The sequence below is a fragment of the Hippoglossus stenolepis genome, chromosome 12 (genome assembly GCF_022539355.2).
Source record: "Hippoglossus stenolepis isolate QCI-W04-F060 chromosome 12, HSTE1.2, whole genome shotgun sequence".
NCBI lineage: Eukaryota > Metazoa > Chordata > Actinopteri > Pleuronectiformes > Pleuronectidae > Hippoglossus > Hippoglossus stenolepis.
Window position 1 is genome coordinate 6,579,925 of NC_061494.1, and position 26,780 is coordinate 6,606,704.

At 38.3% G+C, this 26,780-nt stretch overlaps 1 protein-coding gene and 1 long non-coding RNA gene across 5 annotated transcripts; one reads left to right on the top strand and one right to left on the bottom strand.

Annotated features, from left to right (window-relative positions):
* Nucleotides 1-447: 447 nt before the first annotated feature.
* fam204a (family with sequence similarity 204 member A) lies at nucleotides 448-15,895 on the bottom strand. 4 transcript variants are annotated; one of them, XM_035173309.2, is made up of 7 exons: nucleotides 15,553-15,895; nucleotides 15,217-15,292; nucleotides 14,975-15,008; nucleotides 14,067-14,172; nucleotides 12,396-12,485; nucleotides 1,001-1,110; nucleotides 448-833 (listed from the first exon to the last, which is right to left on the bottom strand). In XM_035173309.2, the coding sequence occupies exons 1-7, from the start codon at nucleotides 15,745-15,747 to the stop codon at nucleotides 782-784; spliced, it is 663 nt and encodes a 220-aa protein (XP_035029200.2). In that variant the 5' UTR covers nucleotides 15,748-15,895; the 3' UTR covers nucleotides 448-781. The 4 variants fall into 4 exon arrangements, with proteins under 4 accessions (XP_035029200.2, XP_035029201.2, XP_035029198.2 ...); XM_035173310.2 differs by having other exon boundaries at nucleotides 14,067-14,169; nucleotides 15,553-15,894; XM_035173307.2 differs by having other exon boundaries at nucleotides 15,217-15,301; nucleotides 15,553-15,893.
* A 157-nt stretch (nucleotides 15,896-16,052) lies between these two features.
* On the top strand, nucleotides 16,053-20,979 carry LOC118118582. Its single transcript, XR_004697976.1, has 4 exons — nucleotides 16,053-16,179; nucleotides 20,158-20,252; nucleotides 20,368-20,467; nucleotides 20,698-20,979. It is a non-coding gene; the product is annotated as an uncharacterized LOC118118582 (long non-coding RNA).
* The last annotated feature ends 5,801 nt before the right edge of the window (nucleotides 20,980-26,780 follow it).

Here is a 26,780-nt window from a genome sequence, read left to right on the forward strand (position 1 = left end):
GAATCTGAATGAGCATTTTCTGAAGTCTCGAGTAGCTGCGGAGGCAAGCGCGCGCAGATCAGAAAAAGATCAAAGTGAGAGCGAGACGAACGACGGGTTTAGAGGAGTTTACAGATGCTGGAGAGCTCAACGCGCAGTGTAGGCTTCGAGAAACAGCACCCGCCTCTTGTTCGGGCAGAGAAACAATAGCAACGTCTCCCAGCATGGGTGAGGGCCAACAGAAAAGCCTCCCCCTCCTCCTCGCTCGATTGTTAGCTCAACTTCTAGTTTACGACCGCTCACAGCAGTTTACAGCAGCCAAATTTCATTTTCTACTCCCAAATCCTATCGCACATTATCCTGTACATTGCATTAGGGCCTTAATCTTCCTTTTCTCTTCCTCAGAAGAAGAAAGGAGCGCCTTCATGATTAACCCACTTTACAGCAATAAATAAACGCATCATCCAGTAATGTACACCAGATTTAATTTGAAGGGGGGAGAAAAAAAAAAAGGCCAGAACGCTCAAATCACTGAAATGTAATGAAAAATAACACAATGCAGACACCAATGGGCGCCTTAGGAATTAATTTGAATGCTCTATAATTTTCTCTCTCTCTCTCTCTCTCTCATACTATGTGGATTGGTTTTTTTCTCAGCCAATGTGTGACTTCTGCCCCCTCACACTGTGCTACTGTGAAGTCTTCAAAATATACAAAGAAACATGATCGGTCTTTCAATAAAAAACACCACTTTTATCAAATTATCTAAAACAAAAAGACTGTAGACTGTTTCTGCTGTTTGTCACATGAAGCCCATGTTGCTTTTGCTTTCCCATCGTTGTTTCGCCTCAAACCTGCAACACAGAAAAATAGAAACATGGAAATTACTGAATGAATACGTTACGTCAGTTTCAATCTGTGCATGACAAAATCAATGAGCAGCTAATGCAGGCAGTACTTGAACCAAGAGAGGCAGATATGATGGCAAACGTAAACATCAGGACACAGCGAAACGTCGTACCCCCAGACTATATCCTTCTTTCTCTTCTGCGCTGCTTTCAAAGCTTCCTCTTCCTGTTTGTGTTCCACAAAGTCACGGCAATCAGCGGCTTGAGCGATTTTCACAGCCAGCTATAGGGAGGCAGACAGAGGAGAGACCCATTAGGGAATGGAAATCAGTCTGTGGCAAAGCTAAAGCGTTCAAACTGATGTATCAGGGTGGTTTCTCGTCAGTGTCTCTGCAGCCGGTGCTGCCTCCAAACCACAGTGCAGCTGTTACTGAGCTGAACCACACAGAAATGTTACCATACTAGTCTAATACTATTTTACATCAGGCATTAGGAGTGGTGATCCGGTGACATACAGTGTCACACACAGAGATGAACTCTCCCACAGCAGAGAAATATGCATCATATGACCCAAAAGTAACAAGTTAAAACTTGCATGAGACAACAAGATGAAGCAGCTGCACAAAAATAGTAAAGTAGTAAAACAAAGAACAAGGGTTTGAAAGAGCATTTTTACATGTGTAAGGAACATATGAACTTATACCTTCAATGCATTAAGGGTTTTATTTTATGATTAGTATATCTTTTATAATATACAGGTGATGAATACTTTAAAATTAATCTATTGTCAATATAAAGTTTTGTTTTTCTGAAACAGACATTAAACCGGAACAATTCGTCAATTAACCGATTCGTGAATCAGAAGAAAATTGTTGAAATAAGACCCTTACCAAGGAAAAGTGTGAAAAATAAATCAATTATTTAATGTAAATATTTACTGTTTTTGTCGTTGGGTTTTGGACTGTTGTTATTTGGGCTCCGGAAAAAAACATGTTGGGTATTTTCACTGCTTTCTAACATTTTAGCGTTCAAACAATGAAATATTTGGCATATTAATGGGTGAAGAAGACTTTGATCCAGTGCTTTGTGTTTTATTTAAAAAAATCCAACCCTAAAATATGCTACAGCAAAAATATAGGAAATATCTTTATAGTATTATAGCCAATAATAATAAACAAGTTACAGTAGCTACATACACAGCAGCGCTCAATAATGTAAGTTGTGAATATATGTGTGTTTAATGTGGGGGTGAATTTCCCCATAGCTCTATAAATTACAACAGCGTTGTTTTGTTAATATCGCTCTAATCTATTTTGCCTTTTGTTTGAGGTCTTTCAGAGGAACTCATATTTTTCAGCTCCTGGCTCATAGTGTCTCCTGCACATTGTTTCTCTTTGATTGCTTCTTTTTTTTTGTTTAATGTGCAAATGAAATAGCCGAATAAATAAACGGGGAGAAACAATGTTCAGCATTTTGTCGCTTATTTTTCCCCTCCCACCTCCTCCATCTCAAAAATGGTAGCAAAGGCATTTTTCACCCATCACCAGTGTGAAAGTGTTTGAGGGAGTACTGCAGGCAGTCCCTGAAATCAGAAGTGAAGAGAATGACCGTGACTGCAAGAGGCAAACATTCAAATCCCAGGGAAGACATGTGCGTATTGTGAAGCAGAATAATCCCAATAACCCCAGTCACACAGAAGCACGGGAAACAAAGGGAAAAATCCTGCCTCCTCTGTCACTCCTGAGATAGGTTTATTATTCAAGCAAAGGCAAACTTTGATAAACAACTTGGAACAATTTCACCAAACCTTTGGGTAATTCTCTGTAATATTCAGAGTACAATCAGGGGGGAGAGGAAGTCTTAAGGTAATGAAGAAATGTGCCACCACTGCGCCACTTGAAAAAAAAAAAGACCTGCTGGAAAAAAATGTTTCAATTATAATTAAGTGGGATAAACTTTATTAGAAAGACTGAAACTAAAATATCTCCTAATGCATGCTGGGATTAAGCAGGTCAGAGCGAGCAGGCAGGAAAAATTAAACTCTAAAGGCTTTTTATCACCATATTTCAGGAACCAAGGGTGTAAAATGTTCTAATTTGGGATACATTAAAAGCCATAAAGGTCTTTCAAAAAGATTAATGGTACTTTGCTTGGATTTAAGATAAGGGCTCCGGCTGGCTGCAAGTGCTGGGCTCCGGCAGGGCCCTCAAGGCATTCATCTATACAGTCTCTGGAAGATTTGTGAAAGCGTCTGCATAACCTGGAGCATTCATACTATGACAGTTCTCCAGTTCTTTGCCATTTTATAGGTTTTAAATTCCTCAAATCACATTTTCTCCTCTTGAAGAGAGTTATAGCAGACGATTGCTCTTACATTTGCAGGAGATTTGCGAGCAGATAAAACCACACCAGGGTGTTCCCTGCTCCGTGTTGGAGGGGTGTAGGTGCTAAATGTTTTAGAGTGGCTCCAATGCTCGCTGAGATTATAAACCAGGCGTTCATTCAATTGTTGATGAATCCGAGAACAGCTCCTGCTTTCTGTGTTTGTGGAAAAAAAACCACATTAGCTTATTCTGGGAGGAAATCACATGAAACTGTCTGATGCTAAGTGGTTTCATTTAGAGATTTACACACAGAGAGCTATCATTTTTTCTATAGCATTTACTATATTTAAAAACATTAATGTCTTTAATTTTTTTCCTTTTTTAAAAATCAGTGTAGTCTTCAATCCCTGATGGTCTTTGGTGGGGCTCAACATTAATGTCAACCAAGTTACCTAGGAGACAGAACAGATCAAAGAGACAAAAAAACCCCTCAAATGTCTGATTAATCAAGCCTGCAAACAGCTTATTTCTTTTAGCCTGCATGCAAGTATGAAAATGAGATTCCGAGAGCAGTACATTGTGCAGATTTGTTCATTCTTATCTGAACAAAGCCAGCGGCAGCTTATTTCATGGATCACTGGCACTGTCAGCGCTATGGCGCTGAGCAGGTGACGGCTCCTCTTTCTGTGGCGAGAACAAAATTAGCAAAAAGTCGGCACAAATTAGCCTCTCATATTTTCAGTAATATGACATTATTTTTCATTTACTTTTTTGATCCACTTTTCAGGATTTTTTCCCCCTCCCCTTGCGTGCATCATAGTGCCAAATCCTTTCACATCGGAGGCTGGCGAAAAATAAGAATGAGACTACAAAGCTGAAATAAAGGCAGGAGACAGGGAACCTCCTGCGTTCTTTGTTTATGTGGCTGCTAAAAGGCAATTCTTCCCACTCCACCACATACTAATGTACAATTAAGTGTCCATCACGGGCATGTTTCTGTGCCTCTCTCTTGTGTGGCCTGTGCACAGCTCTGTTAAAAACTGGGTTTATTCAGAGGATTAATACTCTGACCTTTAGAAGATTTGAAGGCAAAAAACATTCATCGTGCACAATGTTGGCACTGCAGCAGCAGCAGCAGCAGCAGCAGCTTAAGGCCACTAGGAGGGTTAAGTCAATAGTACCGTTTTCTGTTCATTCATGTTTGGGTCGTCATGGAGATTCAAATGGGGACCCAAACACGGGGCCTCAATACAAAAATACATAATAAGAGCATTGCTGCTGTGTAAGACATATACAAGATAAACCTAGTCTATCTTAATAACAGTTTCATGCCTGTGTCTGTTCTCTTGCATCATTTTGGAGGTGTTTGATGAATGGAAGAAGAACGAAAGCAGTATTTAGAAGTCTGAGCAGCCCAGGGTTTGAAAAAAAAAAAAAGACTGTGGCAATTAAACAGCAAGTGGAAAAAGACAATAGCTGAATGAAAGATGAGAAAAATGCGTTTCCATGTGGATAAAGTGTTAAAGCTCTTATTAACAATATGAAATAAATGATGGCTTCAAGGAAGAAATGGCCTTAAACCCATTCATAAATTTCCAATCCAGGAAGCCTCTTCCAATTAAAACGTGTGAGAGGTGGATTAACAAGGGCTATATGGCTTTGCCTCGCTAAATCACCTCCCCAAGCTGCTCTGCTGCATTTGACGTGTAAACGATTAATGACCAGCCTAATTCTCTTATCACACTACCTTAATGCCTAAATAATGTGGCCTTAGTCAACTTTGGAAAGCAGGGCTATATAAGAAAGGAATGAATATCAGATTAGGCAGCTCGTGTGTTATTTCAGCATAATTTCTGAGAACTGAGGCAGAGGGGGGAAGGAAAATGAGTTTCAGCAACACAGGGAGGGCCAAAAGATCAAGAGGTCAATCAATACCACCCGGATCGCATTAAAAAGGAAGAAATACAAAGTTTCATTCAGTTGGTCTGTTTTGAAATCTCTGAAGTAAAAGTAATAGAGTAGAGACAAAGAGTACAACAGTTCAAATATTTAAGTTAGTATGAAAGGCGACAAAAGAAAAGCAGACCTACTATTGAGAAGCAGGAACTAGTAAATAGATATGGGGATTTGTTTCTTGAAGAAAAAAGCCCAAATTGAGTCTTTAAAAAGCTTGTTTTGTGCAACCAATCGTCCCTACACCCAAACATTATTCACTTTACTGAGACAATAAAAAGCAGGAAATTACAACATTTAAGCTGGAACCATAAATTGTTTGGCAATTTTGCAATAAACAGTAAATTGATTATCAATCTTCATGTTAGTTTCTGTTTGTTTTGAGTGATCATACAATCTTATGTATTTTATAGTGGCGGTTGGTTTAATAGTGTACATACCAATGTATCACATTTTATTAACTCATCCTATGTTTAATTTATATAAATTATACTTCAGAAATACAGTAATGTTAATATTCTGTTATAGAATCTGTAATGGGATTGGTTACAAATTATGATGAATCTTATGTGTGAGTAATGTGTTGTGATCCGAGCAGGCTATCCTACTGTGACTATTGTAATTGATGTATAAGGTGCTATTGAATAGAAGTAGTTAAGTAAAGTGCCTGAAAGTTGTATTTATGCACAGTACCTGAGCTTTTTAAAAAAAGCTTTAAACTAGATTAATTGCTGTTTGGGACTTAAATATATAATATATCTCTCTGAATTAGTTCAATGATGACTGCTTCACTATTAAACACATGAAAATCACTGTTCAATTTGTCTTTCAAAGGAATAAACAGACGCAATATATAATAGATTCTTATTGTATGGGTTAGTACAGTGGTATATTCTCACACTGTTCAAAACCAAAGTTTATCAGTCCTTCATGGGGCAGCCTCATAAGAGCTTTTTGTAATCTTGCCTGCACTTTGACAAACAGAATTACATGGCACGCTAAAAAGAAAGTCACTCCGGGGAAGCCACAGCTGAACAGCCATGTCACAATTTTCTCTTCCAGTAATCTGATGCTAGATACACATGACATGTCATCTTCAGGGAGTAGACAAAAAAAAATCTCTGAAAGTTGGCCTGCTTTGTGCACATTCCATTATCTCGCCTCTTCTGAGTAGGGTAGGCTTATTAGCAAGCTTTGAACTCACACTTACAATAATATGCCATCAACAGTTTTATAAGCTAATTAGAAAAAACAGTTTAATTAATGACTGACTGCAATAAAATGGCAATCACGAAAAAAAGAAACTGATGGTGCTAAGCTTCCACTACCACCAATTAAGGCCTAATTACAAACAAATTATATATGTGTTTTGCTGTGGGCTTTAATTTAAAAAAAATGGCTTTAATTAAAAGAGAAAACATGCTAATTAATTAAACAGCACACAAATCTACATTGAAAAGTATGCTTTGTCTATCAAGTAATTAATGAAATACAATAATCCAAATGAGATTCCCAGGCATTTGATAAAAGCTTAGTACCCATTTCAAAATCCATTTCAAAATTAATGGGCGAAAATTTAATGTGAGTCATCCGGAGATACAATAAAAGTTCATTCAGTGATAAATTGCTTATGCTGAAGGAAAAATGAACAAAGAGGAGAGTTTCCCTAAACTCTGCGAGGTGGCCTGGGCTTGCTGGAAGAGAGAGAGTGAGACTCCTCTGATGTGGGGTGGGAGAAAGTCAGAATCTGATAACGCCCACGTTTCACAAAAGCGCGCCTCATGAATTTGCTGATTACAAACACGGGGCACGGCGGGGAGAAGGTGATGAGAAGAAAAAAGGTGTTAAATAACATAAATATCATGAAACACTCTTAGTTCAGCTCTTTGTTTTAACTAAGCCACCATGTCTCCTCTGACAAAATGCTGCGCCACCTTTGTTTCACAGCGTTTTAGCGAGGCTTTCCAAAGGGTAGATTTCAAGGACAGTGGGGCTTTTCCTTTCAGCTGCTGCTTCTATTGAAATACGATCCGGAATATAATGAGGGAAATTATAACCGTCCGTATGTTCAAACGCTGAACCATAAATGGCTCCAGTTAATACATATTCATATGGTTAATTATTGCATATTAAGTGATCTAACTATTAGAAGGCCCCACAATTTAAACTATTTATAATGATGAGGTTAATCATGTCCATGACGGAGTCTAAAGAGAGGTGCACCACCCAAAGGCCATCCAGAGAACAGGAAGCCACGACACAAGATTGGGGTAACATCAACTTTGATGGGTCAGAGAGTATCAAATAATAGTATGCAGGACATGAAAATAGAAATATATATATATATATATATATATACTGTAACATACTATTCTATTAACATATTCGTGATTTCATTCAGTGAAACATAATTATAAGTAGGTGCTAATGACATTTGTGCAAAATATGTTCCTTCAAAATCGCATAATAACGAATTCACCATGCATCTAAACATATCTAACATACACAAGAGCATGTGTTTGCTTCAAATTGGCATTTTCACAGGGTTTTAGGTCCAAGAATCGATGCATAATAGCCACAGACTATGTTAATTTTATTGCCCTTAAATGCATCACTATATATACACACACAAAGAATAGTGTCCTTAAGTCAGTTACTCAAATAACCTGGTTGTATGTAAACGTAATAACTGGGTCAGAATAAGCTTCTACTCATTTAGAAATCTGACTATATTTGTTTTTACTGTGTATTCAAACTCTCATCTGCACTGCATTATGGGATGGCAATGACATCATAAGACAAGGTGGAAAAACTGTTCCAGTGTAATCAATTATTAATAATAATAATAATAATGTATTAACTGGATAATATCTACTCCTTTTAAGGATGTAAATGTAGCCACTTCACCTTTAAACATTTTATCAAATAGTAATGTGAATAACTGGTGTCAGCTGACTTCAGTCTGCTTTAGCATGGTTGACACTTTGCAGTGATGACAGTCTGGCAAACATTGCTTTAACTAGATAGGACAGTGATAGTTCAACATAAGGTATATCTTAAATACACTGATCCTCTACGGTACCTGGCTCTTTTGCCCTGTCAAAATTGCTTCCTACATCATATAGCTTATGCTTCTTTGTGCGTGGTGCCATTACCATGTGGTTCAGGTGAGGCCAGCAGTCATACAACTACTTCTAATGTTTCAAATTCTTAAGCTCCTGGAAGTCATGAGATGGACTTGACACCCACTATTGTGAAAGACTATAAAGAGTTTCTGTTTTGAAGTGGTAATGCCGCTCTAATAGCTGTGATGAGTGCTATGGGGAAACTGTAAGCTCTAACATGGTGTGACGGTCTTTTGTGGTGAAATATACCCACTTACACTATATGAAGTACAGCTCCTGCCTATTGTCAAAAGACCTCAGTGGCTCTGTTTTATAAAGAGAAAAGAGCACAAGAGTAATTATTTATTGTGGACGGTGGATTAGTGTGACAAAGAAAGCACTATATAGTAAAGTACACAAAGCAGCTTTTGCCTTGCTGAGTGGATTTTTATCATTCTGCATTATTCTACAATACTGAATGAAGACCTTTATAAAAGTTCTGTATCAAAAGGTCATGCAAGCGATCATTATATGGGTAGGAAGATTTTTGTAGCAATACCAATCTGTTTCATAGATTCCTGTGTTTGTAATCGACCTTCAAATGAATTTTGATATTTTATCTGATGCATTGAATTTGGGGCAAATGGGTATGATAATCTAGTGGCTGGTTTAAAAGATACCTAAGTGACTGAAAGTGACAGTATATAGCTATTAATAGTTCCATATCAGATTCAGAAGTGTAAGAGTTGGAGTTCCACTGGGCTCAATCTTAGGGCCCTGGCTTTTCCTACTATATGTATAAGTAAGTATAAGTATATGTGTTGAGAATGTGTCTTTGTCAGTTCAAAGCAGATTTTACTACATGGGTGGAACTTTAACTTCTGTATTAGCCTCAAACAACAAACTTGATGAACCAAATTTGTTTATTCCAGCTCCAATGAAGGAACGATAGAAGGACACATCTTAATCATTGTCTTAGGTGGTTTCCTTGATCCACATTTTCTGATAATTATATGGTTGAAAAAGAGTCTTATATAAATAATATAAAAGGTTTTTCAATGTTAGTTGCAAGAAATTGTGTGTGGCTGTGATAAAAACCGGTCTACTCAATAATTGTGCAATATAGGATGATGTTCAATTTTTTAATTCCAATGAAATAATCTATTTAGGTTATTCTTAATATTAAATTGTTTGTACATTACAATTTACAGGGATGTGTATAGTGTCAATGTGCACTCTAAATGTGTCAATGGCCAACGCCCGGACATTTACAGGTGTCTGAGCATAGAGCATCCTGACAGAAACCTTTAAACAGTGTGTGTCACTGAACTTAATGTTTTGCAACTTGCGGCACTGTAAAAATAAGCGCACGCTAATCAAAGTATGGAGACCCAGTCTTCTTAACTGGACCACGGTTTCTCTAAACTATAGGCCGACGATGTTGCAAGAAGCTTTTTACAGGATTTTGTGTCTTCTAAGACTTGTAAGAAATCTAGACGTGCTCAGGAGGATCAACAGACATCTTTATGAGAAAAGAAACCCTATCTGCATAATTTAAAAGAACACATTAGGGAGCTTTGTCTAAGCAATGTAGACATTGATAATATTTTGTTTCCTAAAAGGGGATGTGATTTATTCTTCTTTCTATCTGGTTCAGTACTTTCACTCAAAAACAACAGTGGCTGTCTTCATGAATTCATCTAAAACAAAAGACTTATAGCCCTGGGAAATGTTTAAAAACTGTAATGAGAATAAAAAACCTCAACCTGCAATATCCAAGCAGCGCGTCTCAGAAGTTTGACAGATGAAAGAGCATGTATCTCTTTATAAGAAGCCTTCAAGACAGGTTTTTACCAAATTGCTTTAATGTTGTGATTAAAAAGAAGAAAGTAGAGCAAATGGAAATCATTAATTGATTTGAGGGAGCTCAAAACAGCAGAAACAAACAGTTTGGTTTTATAGAAAGGATAATTCTGACAGCAAGCACTCCATCTTCCTTCCATTTCTCTTTGCTTTGAGGAGATAAGTGGGAAACCGCTAGATTGTGGATGAAAACATTGTCATCCAACATATCCTAGCGTTTTCTTTACAAAACAATGCCTAGAGGGACAAACAGGCCTCTTTAGTTCTTCACAGCTGTCGGAATGCTTTTGCATTTTTTTGCAAAGAAAACCTGTTCCCATTCTTCCAGTGAAAAGCCTGCCACAATCATGTCTTGGTGTTATGACCGTAAACAAATTAAACATCTAAGCCATTCCGTACCAAATGAGCCACTCAATTATAACCTTGAAATTGATTCTGGCCACAGCGGGGATTATTGATCCTCTAAATGTTTGTCACAGAGCTCCTGTCAAAAGTGAACAGGAGTGTTGTAAACAAACACGTTGGTCTTAATGCTAAATGCCTCCTGCTATCTGCATTACAGGCGGCATCAAAAAAGACCATACCATAATCCTTACTGAATCCAAATCCTTCAAACTTTTTGGCTTTTATCCGCCACCTTATATCCTCCAAATATTCAGAGCTGCTATTCTTTGTATTTGAAAGTTAATGGTGTACAACTTAACGTCACCTAGGTTTCAGGGATTTCAAAATGGTCAATTCACTACTCTTTGTGAAATGAAGTTATCACAGCTAAACAATGACTTGTGGCTGCCAGACTGCTGTCACGTCCCATCAAGGTTCTGGCAAGACGAGAGGCGGGTGCCACAGAGGGGGGAACCTCGGCTCAGGCTAAAACCAATCCACCAGCGCTCTAAGAGGCTTTCTCAGAGTACGGTGCAGGTGCCACTCACAAGAGCTTTCATTTAACTCTCCCAAATTTGACCACTCTGCTCGCAGGTACGACGGGAATACGAAGGGATGGTGCACAGTCATGTCTATTACACACTGGAGATAACAGAGCCACACATGTAATGCCAATTCAATGAACATTACAACTGATTTCTTTCAGTGTTAAACACAGAACCAGGTTTTTAGAGCCGATTTATTTGTTCAAGCAGGTGAGGTCCTCAAGAAAAATGTTTGATGAAAATGGATGCATAATGGGTGGACCATCTTTTTAGTTGATGAATGTAATCTGAAATTCATATTATCTTCCTGTATTATTAGTTTCCTGTTGTTTCAGACAGAAGATGATATGTGACATATTTGGAGCATTTTGCAAAAAGGCAAAAGCTGTTTCAGAAATATCTAACCAGCAGAAATGACAAAACGTTACTGGTCCCCACCAAAATATTGTCTACCAAATAACCCTATGTAAAACACCATTTTGCTTTTACACCTATGTACACTTTCTGTACCGCTAAATTAATAAAATACGTTACTTGGTGACTTGTAGAGTAGCTGGTATGCAGATTGTGTTACGTTCCTACAGTTCTATGGTAGCTGATTCCCATATTTGCAGTCTTTGTGCAAAGCTAAGCTAACTGGCTACAGGCAGTAGTTTGACAAATTTCATATTTCATTAACAAACATGATACATTTATTGAAGACTACCATGTTTCTACATTGTGGAACACAGAGAATATCATTAAAAATATTGAAATGCCAATTCATATAAGGAATAATATTTCTTGAGTCTTCTTTGCAACTCTGTTGCAATCCACAACCAACAAAGAAATCTGAGCCCACAGTATGTTCCATGTTTGTGTTATGACTATCATTAAATGAAAAAGCTTATGGAATGCTGTAAGCAACATGCATCATGAAACAAAGAAGTTAAACTTTGATGCTCAAAGTACGGCAAAACCCCCAGTGGAGAAGTAACACTGCAGTTGTATGTCTTTTTAACCACAATTATATGTGTGTGTGGGCTACATTTTATGCTAAATTAGTTTCCAACCACTGCCAAGGCGGTTAGTTACAAAACTTCAGGCACCGCATTTAGGGACATGTACACTTCAAAGGTATGAAACTCTTACCTGGAGAATGATTTAACAGTTGGCTTGAAAGCAATGTACCCTTCATTAAAAAGCAGAGCCAAAAGTCCTTTAGACGCTGCAGCACTTCAAAACTAAGGGGAGGGCTTTCCATTAACTCAATGGAAAAAGGCTGCAGGACTGAATGGTGGGTGTCTGCGTGTGTTTTTGTTCCTCTATGTCTTTGCCGCAGAAATGGCCATGGATCCATTAGTCTGATTTGTCACAGCGGGAGCACCCCAAAGATCTCTTATCAGCACAACGTACCTCTCGAGTGGCGAGTCTGTCGCTCATCTCCTCTGCTTTTGCAATGTCCCCTTCAGCTATGGCCTTCTCTATGCTCTTTTCTAGGCCGGACTGCAGAAGAGGGGGGAGAGAAAAAAAAATCAGGCTCTTTTTTCGAAATAAGGGTAGAGAGAGGCAGAGAGAGAAAAAAAATCAAAGAGTAACTTTAAAAGTCCCCAGGGCCTTATTTTTAATATGATTGCCATTACTACAAATATGTAGATTTCCCTTCACAAATGAAAACCTTTTTGATTGGATATTAGTGGGGAAATCTTAGAAATGCTACAGGAGATTACCAAACATAAATGTGACTCTTTAATTACACATTTCCATTACAGGCCGCTGCTGAGGAGGGGGTGGGCAGAGAAGCCCCCGGTTACTGATGGCAAGGCAGTTCTGAGCCTATCTGAGGGAGCCGGGCACCAGATTTCTACAGCCCCCCAAAACTTCATCATGTTAAAAAATACCCTGGTAAGAGGCTGTAATTATTAATGTGTCTGCTCTCATGTATTGTTTGAGGACCTTAACTCCACAGTAAAAGTACAAGGAGAGTACCATCAGGCTTAAAAACTCTGAATTAGTCAAACAAAAATTGGTTGTTTAATCTTCATTTAGCTTAATATAGTATTTTCATTCATACTGACACTGATGCTTCTAGTGATCCCAATTATCACTCACTGTAAATCATAAACAAAACTCTAATTGACAGACCATCATCCAGTGTATCATTAAATGTGTTTTGAGGTCACTGAAGAATCACTGTTAGCAGATGAATTAATTACATCTGACTGCTTTAACAGTTTTTTTTTCCTCAAATGACTGTGTGAAAGACTTGGCAGAAATAATAAAAAAAGACATATTAATTACAAGGAACTGCATTTGAGGGATGAAGGGATCTGTCATTGTGTTGATGTGACAAGTTCTGTTTCATTCAGCTTGTTCATCGTTTCTTTTTATCCTTTCATAGTTGCCCTATTCAGAATGAGGCTCACAAATCAGCAAAAACTCAATTTTATGCTGCTCTGATAAATTAAGCACAAAATACTCCAAAATAATCATTTAAAGGATTTCAAATTGAAATGAGAACAGTTCCCATTCACTGGGTCAGCTATAATGTTTATCAAGCCTGCAAATATTTTGCCTCGTTAGCAATTTAGATGCCTTTGAATAAAATGTTCAATCATCTTCAAATGCAGAAATGCATGTGAATGGAAGAATCCTTATGCTTCATTTTATTTTTAATTATGAATGCTACAGAACTTCTAGCGCCTGACCATCTATCATCCAACCATTAATTTAAATGCTCCAGCTGCAGTCACAGAGGCTGTGTCAGGTGCCAGAACGCTATTTTAGAGTTTCATTTTTTTCTTGCAGAGAATAACCTACATCTCACGTTAATCACAACTCTACAAGAAAGGAGATTTATCCTAATCTTATCACTAAATGTAGCCAAACATAATCCTTATTATTCGTCTCAGTGTCAGGCTGAGTTACCACAAGGATTCTTCTAATCCATATGTCATGTCAAGTAAAACAATGAGAGCGTACTGTGGCACAGAAACATAAAAGATGTGAAGTTGATGCTAACAGCTACGACAGACGCAGTAGTAAAACCTTTTGCAGATAAGTTGGAAGGCGAGGAGTCTTTATTACCTTCGGAGGGGGGTTGGAACATGCAGGGGGATCAAATCGATCATTTACACCAAAATACTGCTTAAGCCCATCCCAGTGCTGCTCCCGTTGCTCCTGACACACTCTGCTGACAGGGAGAAGGTGCTTTTATGTTCATTACATGTAAACCAGTATTGAGATAAGACATTCACTGCTTCTATCTATCTATATACTATACTATCTATCTTCTACGCTGAAATGAGATCTGGATGTGCTTATACAATACAACCAATAAAAACAAGCGAATAACCCATGATTAAAATACATTATAAAACTCAAACAATACAATGCAAATACAATACAAAGCCACAGTGGATTAAGTGGAATAACTACACATGATCGCATGTTTGGTTTGCTTAAGCCATGTCTTCAGTGTGTATACAATTTGATTTTACACTAGTTGATACTGATGATGATGATGATGATTTCACAAATAATCACTAAAGATAAATAGCTTTTGCATCTTTACGACAAAACACATTTGCTCCACATTATAAACAACCATTTACAAAAGCATATCAGTACTATACTATACTATGCTATAGACCAGACTAGTTTAGTCTTGTACTATGCAATACTATGCTACACTAGACGAGACTAGACTAGATCAAGCAGCCACTGGACACTAAGACTTGCAGACTGGTATATTACTGTAATCACCTGTATGTTTTATTTGAATTATTTTAATGATGTGAAATACTGTAGTAGGATATGTAAACACATTTGAAGAATGTGATGCTTTTTGTGTCCTCAATGTGTTGTGAAGGTCCAACACTTGCCAAACAGTGTTTAGTGTTTTCAATCTTTTGTCTTAAACATTACTTGCTTATTTATAGCCAGCTATTTTGTTGTATTCACTTCCCAGAGTTGACACTGTATCATGTTTGTACCTTGTCTCTGTCGGCTCTGCACTTTCTGTTCCCGCTGAAGGAGCCAAGAAACACAGTTCAAGGTTGTTAGGATGGTTTCATACAAATCAACATCAGCTAAAAGGTCTTTATATTATATGCTGTAATGGTGGCCTAAAGCTCTAATATAGGTTAGGCTGAGTCTCTTGTCATACATAAGAACAGAATACATAATAACAGTGGCAGTCATTGACACAGAAAATTAATTGTATGGTCACTGACACCTTTATTGTGTCGTCGTCTTTTTCGTTTTCTCTGAACCTTCATTGTCTTGATTTCATCACTCTTCTTCCGTAGGTCCTGAAATTTCTTTAACAGAGACGCACAACCTGAATCCACAATGCACCACAACCCCAGATGATCTACTTCTGAGGGACATGTATTGTCATGATACACACACACACATATACATATTTTACATTTTGGTATGCAGGGCTGGGGATTCAACAGAACTAGTTAAGTGAATAATGTGTTATCCCTCATTTACCACAACACCACAGCTAGCTTGTATCTCTGGAGGCTAAGCTCACAGTAGCTCGCTACACAACACAACGACGTACTTGCCACATTTCCTGGGACACACCAGGCAAACTGCATGTCGGGGACCCAGTGACAGTGTGAGTCACTGGTGCGTCCTCCATCACTGAGCTCTCACACTTCTCCTCCATCGTCCTCTTCTCTTCCACAGCTTCCTCCTGCTCCTCGTCACTGAGGTCGTCCTCCGTCCAACCTTTTGGCAAAAGTCCGCTGTACATTCTGACTCAGCAGTTTACAGTCAAATTAAAGGTGAATTTATCATTTTAATAAACTAAAAAACGCGGATAGAAATCGGTTATTTGTCAGCAGTTGTTGCTCGCTCTCATTTCCGGGTAAACACAGTGACGCGTCTCACAACGAACGCACCGATAGGCTGAGCACGAGCACGTTGAACACACCATCCAATCACAACTGGGGTTACAAATACAACCTTGGACGAGACCAAAGTTCTGATTGGCTGTTCATGGTAAGAGGAACTTGTAAAGGGTAAGTGTAGTTTGACTTTTTTTTTTAGCTAACACTGCGCCTCTCTCGTGTTAACCCTCCGCTCGTGTTTAGAGTTCTACCTGAGAATATAAACTATTTAAAGAGCCGCAGCAGTGGTGGCTCGTCTCGGCCGTGAAGTCCAGTGAAGAGCATTTCTAATTGAGGTGAGCCAGGCAACTGACAGGTCCCAGAATGACCAGGATTCATTCAAATGTTAGCCTGAATTTGAGGCGAGATAAGCTTCCCTCTATGACCAATGATTCGCAATTTGCTCAAAGTGCTGTGGGCATTACATTATTATCAGAATGATTAGCATGCAAATCTTGTATAGCCGCTGGCACTGGCACAGGAACATCTACCCTTAAATTGCTCTTTCACACTCATTCACATCAGGCTTTCATTCGGTTGCATCTTATTGCAAAGCCCAACAATCTACATAAATTATGGCCTGTATTTGGTCTGCCATGTGAATGTCGACTGAGACCTGTAACACCAATGTACATATTAAAGGTCAATAGGTTTAGATTGGCTGAACACTGTGTGAGAGAGGGACAGTGTTTTAGGTAAACCAGCGGTGTTGTGCTGTACAGGGCTGTCTGCAACTGTCTGCAAGTCCTAGATAATCACAGAACAGTACATTCTCTTTATATTTTTGGTAGCTTACTTATTTAAGTGTCCCTTAATAAAACTACAGTCTAAACTACGCTAAATTAATTGGACAGTCCTGGAATGACTGTCCAATTAATTGATCCATGGATTGATAATCACTCATAAGTTATTGACCCAATTTTGATAATTGAGTAATCACTTAAGGTTTCAATTCAATGAATAATATATTCTTCAGTTTGCACCTTTACTCCTCTGCTTTTAATGTAAATCATTTTTTTAATCATAATTCATTTTAAATCCAATTTATTTAGAGTTTCAGACCGTTGCTTGGACCAATATAGATATTTAATGAAGTATGTTAATCGTTGTAAATATTCCATATACTCTTTTTATTCTTAAAATCTTTTTACTGACATTTTCAAAACTACAGACATGGTGGTGCCATACCAAAAGACATTCTGAACACACAGACAACGCACACAACATAACATAAAATATACAACACCTCATAAAAATATGCAGATGATAACATAGGAAGAATGACAGTAATAATAATAATGACAATAAAATTAAATGTTAAAACAAAAATTCTAAAAGAAACAAATGCATATATATATATAAAAAAAAAAACTAGAAGGGGGCGTACTCAGATAGACCTACTTCCTTCCTCTTGTAGCCTATTTCTATTTTTCCAGCTTCAGATATGCCATAACACTCTCTACCCCATGGGAACGTGCTGGAGTTTTATTAGATTAAACAATATAAGCCTGCTTGCTGTTAGTGAGGAAAAGGCAAGTGCATCAGCTTGAGCAAGAGAGAGTAAAGCTTCCCTAGGTCCTTACCCAAATATTGCAATTTCTGGCACTGGTTGTATTTCTTTCTTAGAGATACTGTATATAAATAGGTTTCACAAATAGCCGCCCAGAATGGAGCCAGCATCAGACAAGTCCATCAGACAAGTGGTGCCAGCTTTGGATACACACATGTTTTCTCGTTAATAACAAAGTATTGAGATTCAATAGCCTGCCCTGTCTCGTGACACAAATGTAAAACAAATGAAACCTGGAGACCTTGCACTCCCCTTGAACTTCCTGTACCCTAGGATGAGGGATTTACTCTGTCCAGCTTTGCAAAATGCTCTGCATATTAAACTGGGCTGATAAGGCTTATGCTATATTGAATGTCATCTGGAACATGTAAAATCTCGATCTCATCCTCAAAAATATGCAACCATTAACTGGTATCACTCACTCAGCATTATCGCGACTTTAATTACATGTGTGACAAGTTGGGCACGGCAGCGTCTGAAGGTAAATGAGAGTCACAAAGTCCTGTTAATACTAAACAATTTTGGCATTACAGGTCTGAATCATTTCCTTATTGATTACCAGACTTTGTGTTCTATTTCACACTTGAATTAATGTCTTTCAGCTTTCCCACCATCCCTCTCTCTGTGTCTCCGTCTCTCTCTCTCCGTCTCTCTCTCTCTCTCTCTCTCTCTCTCTCTCTCTCTCTCTCTCTCTCTCTCTCTCTCTCTGTCTCTCTCTCTCTCTCCCTGGCATGCGCTCCAGTTCATTATTTCTGTCATTTCTTGGTAATTTGGAGTTGGCTGTTTAAAACTTAGAGCCTCTTATTAAGTTTTGGCCATGGTGGATAAGAGGCAGGACTGTAAGAGCACAGAGATAAACTAATCATCTTAAACCCCTAATTATTAGTATCTTACTGTGACAGACTATTTTTGCGAGCCAGCCAAATTGAGCCTCAAATGAGGAAAGGCATATCTCTGCAAGTGGTAATAATTTTAAGTCATCTCGATCTGGCTTGGTGTGGCAGAATTCATTAGTGCAGATTAGCACTGTGTGTACAAAGTAAATGAGATATCTAATAGCAAACGTGGAGGTCCGGGGACACTTAATTTCCTTCCCAATATGAGGGATGATGTTAAGAGGTGATTATATATATTTTAACATTGTGACTTCGGCTATGTAGATTTGTCTACCGCGTTACCAAACACTTACATTAAACTGTGTCACTAAACTGTCGACCTCTCACCTTCCTTGGGATTTAAGCTGCAGGAAGGTGACAAGAGCGAACGCCCACATCAGATTGAACTGTGCTACCCTGATACAGAGGCAAGCTTGGGTTTTTCCTGTGTGTGAGGATGTGAAAGAAGTTAATTATGTGTGTAAGGAGAAGGTTGAGGAAAAAATAATAAGATTACAAAGAATAATTTGCTGATATAATTACACCAAAATTGGGTACACACAATCGTAAAATACATGTATTGCTTGACCTGGGTTAGCCAGTGAAATAAATCCTCCTTCTATAGCCTTTGTTAATTTGTTTTTATCATCTCCAAGTGGTGTTTGTGCAGGCAGTTCAATTTGCATGTGTAATTCCACTGTGCAAATTGACAACAAGTAGATAATTCGAGGAAATAGGCTGGTTGCAGGCCCCTGCTATCTTCCCAAGCCTATTCATTTTGAGGAACCGCTGAGGCATGAAACTCATACATCAACTATTTCCTGACAACGCTTAGGCTTATTGTCCCCTAAAATGTCATTACAGCCATTATTTATGAAGCTAATTCATTTATTAAACTATATTTACTCTGACAGAATTTGTCACATTCTATCCGTATCCCTTTTGAACGGTATCTTTCCCTGAGTGTGTGTGGCCTCAGCCAAAGTTTTGAATCAAACCCATTTGTCACTCACAATAGTTGGAATATTGTGAAAAAATGTCAGGAGTTCTCGGTTTTATTGACTTTATTCATGGAAACTTTCGTTATACCTTGTGTAACAGTAGTGCACTTAAAGTAGTTGAGTACTAATCTACATTCTTTTTTGTCAGAGTTAACATAAACACGATCAGATGGATTGCAGCTATTTTAGTCGCACTGATAAATCCCCCTCTGAGAGCCTCGTTCCCACATTAGTCACTTTCAACGCATTGCAGTCAGACGTCTCAAGCTAAAGAGTTCTCGCCTCCTGGCCTGTTGCTGCTGACTTATGGATCTGTCAGTTTAGCGCAGCACACTTCGTGACAGTGTGGATAATTTGCAATTGTGAGCGATGAAGTAACACATAGGGGGGTCATAAATTTTAATGTTGCATGTTCTCTCCGGATAATTCCGTCATACCATTCTCCTGCATCACTTTCCCTGGACTCACCTGTCACCCAGAAGCACTTATCACAGCAGTGGCGATGGGGTTGTGTTTGAACTGTTTTACAATATTGATTTGGAGGCATGACATTTTAATTAATACTGGGTGTTAGCTGTCATATAGGCAGCCTGCCTCATTGGTTGGAATATGAGACAGGCGAGGTGGGGGCAGCGGAGATAAGACTAAAGCACTTACTGTGTGAAAAGGCTGTAAAAGGGATCAATGTGGAGGGAGAGAGACAGTCATGGGTTTCATTTAAGGTGGAAAAAAACAGTAATATCTTTTCTCACTGTATTTCTGTCAAGGTCTTTTCTCCGTTTGATAACACAAATCATTGAGACACAGCGTGGATTCTGGCTTCCACAGGTTGCACTGTACGTCGTGTTGTTGGGAGTCTGCGTTGCCAGTGTAGACCCAGGGAGAGAGTCTGCGTGTGGAGAGACGACCAGGGGGGAAATTAGGTAACTTTGTAGCACTCCATTGAACAGCAATAAGCTTTTAGGGCTTAGCAAGCATAAACACATTAAACTGATGAGATTCATCAGCACTCTTGTGTCAAATCTGTTGTGCCCACAGGCAGAGCTCAGCAGCAGCGAAGTGCAGAGCGAGGGAAGGGTTGGAGACACACCAGTGCCATGTCTTCTGGATGTTTCCTGGTTTACGCAGATGGAGTCAGGTAATCTTTTAGCTGAAATATGAACATTATGGGTTTAGGTCGATTTACCCTTTTTCCTTTGGAAGAGCATGTCAAACTGGCCTTAATAACATTTTCATTATTGGTTCATCACTTTATTTTTGATTACTCAAAAAAGACGGACTATATAATGTGTGAATAATATGAAGAATTGCTAAATTAGTTAGCAGTTTCCTTTTCGTGAACAATGGATTTATTGTTTTTCTATTAAGGTACAGGAGAGTTGGGTCACAGCTGTGACCTTACGTTATCACAAACCACAGTAGGAACAGCAGCCCTCACATTCTTACCCGTTCCCCTCCCTACCCTGTGAACCTGGACATACTATACAAAGACATGGATACAAAACACACGAGACACACAAGGAATTAGACAGCGGACAGGGCACAGATAACATAGAGTCATACAGCAAAAAATATATAAAAGAAATATATAAACAAAGGTATGGCTATTATACACAGTATTGGTAAGAGCTGGACAACAAACTGTCCATGTGCGGGTTGCTACAGTGTTTTTACAGTGAACTCTGAAGTAAATGTTTTACATGTAAGTCTGCATACAATAAAGAAATGGCTTTTCATGAATATAAATATATATACTTCATTCTTGGATTATTATTATTGAAAATTGTACTTCACAGATAGCGAATCAAATACTTTTAACCTCGCTGGTTTATCCAATCACTAAACTAATAATTTCAGGGCCATATATGTGTTTATTGCTGGTGTTAACTCTATATGCAGCACATTTAACTGATTATAGTTGTAACTTGGTATCTCTGAACAATAGTGGAATACCAGCCTTTAAACAGGGGCACACACAGCATTTGTTCATTTGCAGTTAGTTCATCATATTTGATGTTTAATTGGTGTAATCTCAGAGCTCCCGAGCTCGAGGACCTTATCCTGATAAAGTAATACATTTAAATTGAAATATTTCTTCTCAAAGGTAAGAAGGCCCTTCAACTTCATTTCACCATTTATCTGTTGTCTCCTTCCTTTCCAAATCATTACAGCCTCTTGCCTTTTGGATAGTTTCACTGGAGGCAACCAGATCAGCATGAAATTAGCTCTGTTTGAATCCTTATATGGTCCAATCAGATGAGCTGAGATATAATCTTGGCTGGCCTGCCCTACCAGAGTCCGACCCCTCGGATGAAATGGACTACATATTCATAGGTTCACTTGCATGCTTGATTATACCAGCATAGATGGAAGGTAAAACCTTTCTTCTGTTTATCTTCATTCTAATTTCTCTGTAAGAACATGAATATTGAAAATGAACCCCCCACCAATGATTGAGCCAAAATCTAGATATCCACAAACGATGTGGTGCTCATCTTTCACCAGGCCAAGTGAAACTATTAGGAAATCAAATATGCTTTTACACAACTTATTCCATATTTCACCCATGAGGTGATTGTTTAATTCGAAATATTCCCTTTTCTATCATTTTCAGCAGTCTACTTTTATTACTCCAAAATATAATTAACACTGAAGACTGTGGTGTACTTTGTGGCTAACTAGTGCTTGTGCCCTCGTAGCTATTCATTACCTAGCATGACATAAAATGCCTTAGAATAATGGGAAATATTACCTGATGAATTAATTATGATGATAGTATCTAGGGTAGGAGGCTTAAATGCCATCTTAAATTACATGCAGAAACTTTCAACTTGTTTCATTTGCATAAAAGGAGCAGAAGTCTGCATGAACACAAAGGCCTTTTGTGCAGAGCATTTTTATATAATGTTTTTTTAATTAAGTGTAAAGACAAAGTTTTGCTCCTGAGTGTAGGTTGTGATTTTAAATTCTTCTTTATGAGCAGAGAATGACAAACACTTGATAAACATCAAAACATTTTACATATACGAGTAAGATCATGTATATGTTATACCTCCTCACTGTATGATTCAATATGTTGAATCTTTGTTATTTTGCTATAGATAATTAAATAATTATTGATATTGTTATATATACATATATATATATATATATATATATATATATATATATATATACATACATATCCTATCAACTGAATTTGTTTTCACGGTAAACCTGTGAACCTCTGGTTATTTTTCACGATCTTCTATTTGAATTTCAGAAGTGATTGTCTCCTGCAGTAGTTCAGTTGTTCATTTTTAATTGTTTTAATGCACAAAATGCCAAATTAAAAGCAGGAGATTTAAATGGTTAGTTCCCAGATGACAAACGTTTAGTTGTACCGAATCATTGCTTTTATTATGAGCACAAGACTACAGTGATTATGAATGCATGTGAAAGAGGTATATGCTAGATGACATGTGAAGAGATTACAGTGTTTTATACAGTTTTATCTTTTCATGATTAAAATGGAATATGCAAAATATAATGGACAGCCACCCATTTTTACTTGGTTAAACTAAAACATGCAGAAGCATAAACATGTATAGTGATTGCTCGCCATGCTGTACTTTACATGCACCACCCTGACCTCTATTTATTATTATAAAATGATGGCTATGTCAGCAGCTCAGGTTGATCCCTTTGCCATCATTTTCTGCAGCAAACGCTTGTTACCTGTAGATAGATCACAATGCTCATGTTTAAATGTCTCCCTGTGTGCTTCATTGTGGGGATTTTTTTTATACTTTGTATTTATTTGCAGTGCTTCAAGAAAAAAAAATCTATTTTACCTACTTCACAATAGAACCTGGTGCTAATTAAGCTCATGTGCACCTTCAGCACAGTAGGTTCACAGGTAAGCTCTCCATCACGGCATCATGGCACCGGAGGAGGAAAAAAAGCCCCCATATAACGGAAATCTCCTTCTCCTTAGAGAAAGAGAGGGGGAGAGAAAGTGGGAGAAGGAATGCCTTGCCTTCCTCATTACACTGCTGTCATTTACTCTTCATCCCCCGTACTCTTTAGTGGCATTAAGACGGGATGTAAATTTGACAGTTAACGCTGTTAGAAAATGGCTAGTTCAAGAAGGGCAGGAATTAGAGATGGGCATTAGGCGCTGATAAGCTCCTTTCCTCTGCCGCGGCGGCTGCTTAACATTCATGGGAAAGTCATCATCAAACAACGTTATCGCAGCTCTGTTGACGGCTGAGGAACATCATCACTATGATAATTTTTTTTATAGCTGTGAGCCAAAAAAGCACTCTTTTATTTCAGCGGTTTGTTAATGAGATAGGAGCTTGTTGGTATGGGCAAATGCAAACTTGCCACTCTCCAGCGTTTGTTTGAGTCCCTCAGCCAATCCCCCTCAGTCCCTGCACCCCAACAAATGCCTCCCACCGCAGCCCCCCCGCCACCCCCAACCCTCACACGCTGTTTAATGTTGCTGGGAGAGGGGAGATGCATTTTTATGTACTCCTTTCGAAGTGCTCTCTGTGTACATTGTTGAAGGAGGGCCTTTATGTGTACCTTTGCAGATCAGTCGCTCAAAGAGAGGAAAACATGGTTATATCAACAAACGCTCTCTCCTAACAGCCCTGTAGCTGGCACCTGTCACTCACCTGGGATTTAGCCATAGATCTGAATAGAGGGAGAGTGCTGGTGGTTATTGAAGCTGGGTAAACTCCCACCAGCAGCAGCATGTGATCAACGTCATCAACTCTGCTTTTAATGATAAGAAGGCCACTTAAACTATTGGATCCTGTGGCGCTCAGTCAATTATTTGCATTGTTTGTTTCCATTTAATCATTGGGCTCTTAACAGCTCGGTTCAGAGATTTCTTGCACTCTCTGTTACCACTGGATCAATTCACATATGTGCTAGCTGCCAAGGCTAAGCAGCTTTCTTATGGATGGGGATGCAAACTGTGGGCTGGAGATACTGAAATCAGATTTTGGCTTTATCGCTGTTTGTGGACCGGGTTAAGAGAGATTTAATCTTTGGAAATCCTTACCAGGGGAGATGACAAACCATTTTAGACTTGTTCTAATTAATTCTAAAACTTTTTGTTTGCACTACAGTCAGCAAGTAAAGGTGAGATGATGTGTAATGTAGTCCTTATACTTGATTGTGTCATGGACGGTTTAATTGCTATCCCTGTCAAGTCATCTGTATGTCAGTATATGAATGTCGCAAATGTGAAATATGTGTGCTACATATTCACAAATAAATTTTTCTGCTGATCCTGTCACATAGATAATGTTATATTGTTGGATATCCATATTAAAGGTGGCCAAATTGTAAAAGTAATCCCTTATGAGATGAGATCTTAGGTGTCAATCTGCTCCGAATGCTAGGTTCCAACGTTCTGAGACAAGGTGGAGTCTGCTCTTCACAGATTTATTCATTTGGTCATCATCAATGCCAAGCACATGTCATTTTTCCCAAACAGTCTACTTGAGTGGCATTATATAGTGGCTTTTTATTCCAGCACACAAATTACTGATGGTGCACGTTTAGCATACAGTTGTTTGGCAAAAGCAGAATAACATTTTACTAGCAGTGTTATCTTTTGTATGTTTGGCCCATTTCCGATGTGTATTCTACACGTATGTTACTATTAACAGAAACATGTTTATATGTGGATTGAGATTGAAAGACTAAATCCACCTTTATGTCACACATGCTGCTAATGGATCTAATACTTACCAAATGAGACGTCCTTCTGTGAACTTTGTTTCTGCGGAGGTTCATACCCCCAAATTAAAATCAGGCTGGATTTGAAAAGATGTTGTTTAGTGTTTGCTTTATGAACCACACTTGTTGTGATGCCCTTCGACTGACTGCCAGATGTTGCTCCAGTCTTTCTTCTGAAGGGGCTTTTGAGGAGGCCTGTTTCAGTGAGAGACTCTACTGAGTGGATGCATAACAGGCAGTTTGAGGTAAATAATTCCTTTTTTTTTAAACTGCAAAGCTTCTCCAGTGGAGTCCCAAAATAAAAGTATAGAGCTGTAAATGAGCGTGATAGGTGCCCTTTAAATAACATGATCCCGTAAGAGTAAAACCAGAGAATCTGTTTGATGATGGTTAAGTAACAAGTAACATATCAAATGTTCGAATGCTTTTCTTCCAAAGCACACATTATTTATACAATACAAGTGGAAGCATTATAATGATGATCGCCCACTTGGCGAATGGGGCATCTGTCATTATTTAACGAGTTTTAATATTTACGGAATGTATAATTTCACTTCTATGATTTGTCAGAGATGGCATCCAAGTATATTTTACCCTTTTTTAAATTTATTCTCATGGCACACATCATCATCTCAAGACCAGGTAGTGAACACACGGCAGCAATCTGCCTGTCGCCACAATGCACTGAGGCTCTTGGTAATTATTATGGCAGATGTAAAAGCAGCAAAAGTCAACGTTTTCTGACAAAGTACTATATGAGACAGAGAATCATGCATGAAATATCAACATGTCACTTAATAATCTGTGCTGTCAGGTGTTTTCCACAGCTTTTGACTTAGAATTTATAATTATCATCCCATCCTGTCTCAGTTTGTAGGAATTAAGCTAATGAATGGACATAAAAAAAAACAGAGCAACAATATTGTAAAATGTATACCTGAATACTAGTTTGTCGCCTCATTAACAGCAAAGAAATGTCCCTTTAGTAATATGTCACTGTTTTATGGCACATTCTCACCTAAAAGATATTTAGTGCTTTTACATTATCAATGACTCAGTAAGATATATGTTATTAAGATGTAAATGCAAATGAAGAAGTTTGACAGAAACCAAATACCCACAAGTACTAGTCTTGTAACACAATTAATTTACATCTTGTTAGAACAGAAAGTAAAGTACAAAATCCCTCTAAAATGAATTGTGCAAGTAGATTTCCAATGTCTTCCAGTTTCAAACTGTGTTTAAACTCAACATAAGAAAAACTCTGACTTTATTCAAAGTCCAATCCTATTACTTGTTGTTGACATTTCATTTAAGATATTTTTACCCTTGTATATTCATTGAGCAATTGATTTGAGGACTGACAAAGCTACTGTGCATCTATTTGTGAGTCAGCTTTTTGTACTAGTTTGGAGTCGTTTCATTCCTTGGAAAAATGAGCACAATGCAAATGAATTGCAGATGTGCCGCAATCCTTTTGGATCCATAGTAATTCTGTCTTTTGAGTCGATCCCACAGCATTATCTCCACTTTGTAGTGGTCTCTGAGCCCTTTGTCATGTCAGCTCAATAGACCTCTGCACTGCAGACCACCGTTGCTCTGTGTGTAGCTTTGTTATTTAGTGCCACTTTGGGAAACAGGACAGGGCTTGAGCTTGTGTTTTGTGCACAGAGCATTGGAAATTCAGGTTTAGATTGATTTTGTTTTGTTTTGAA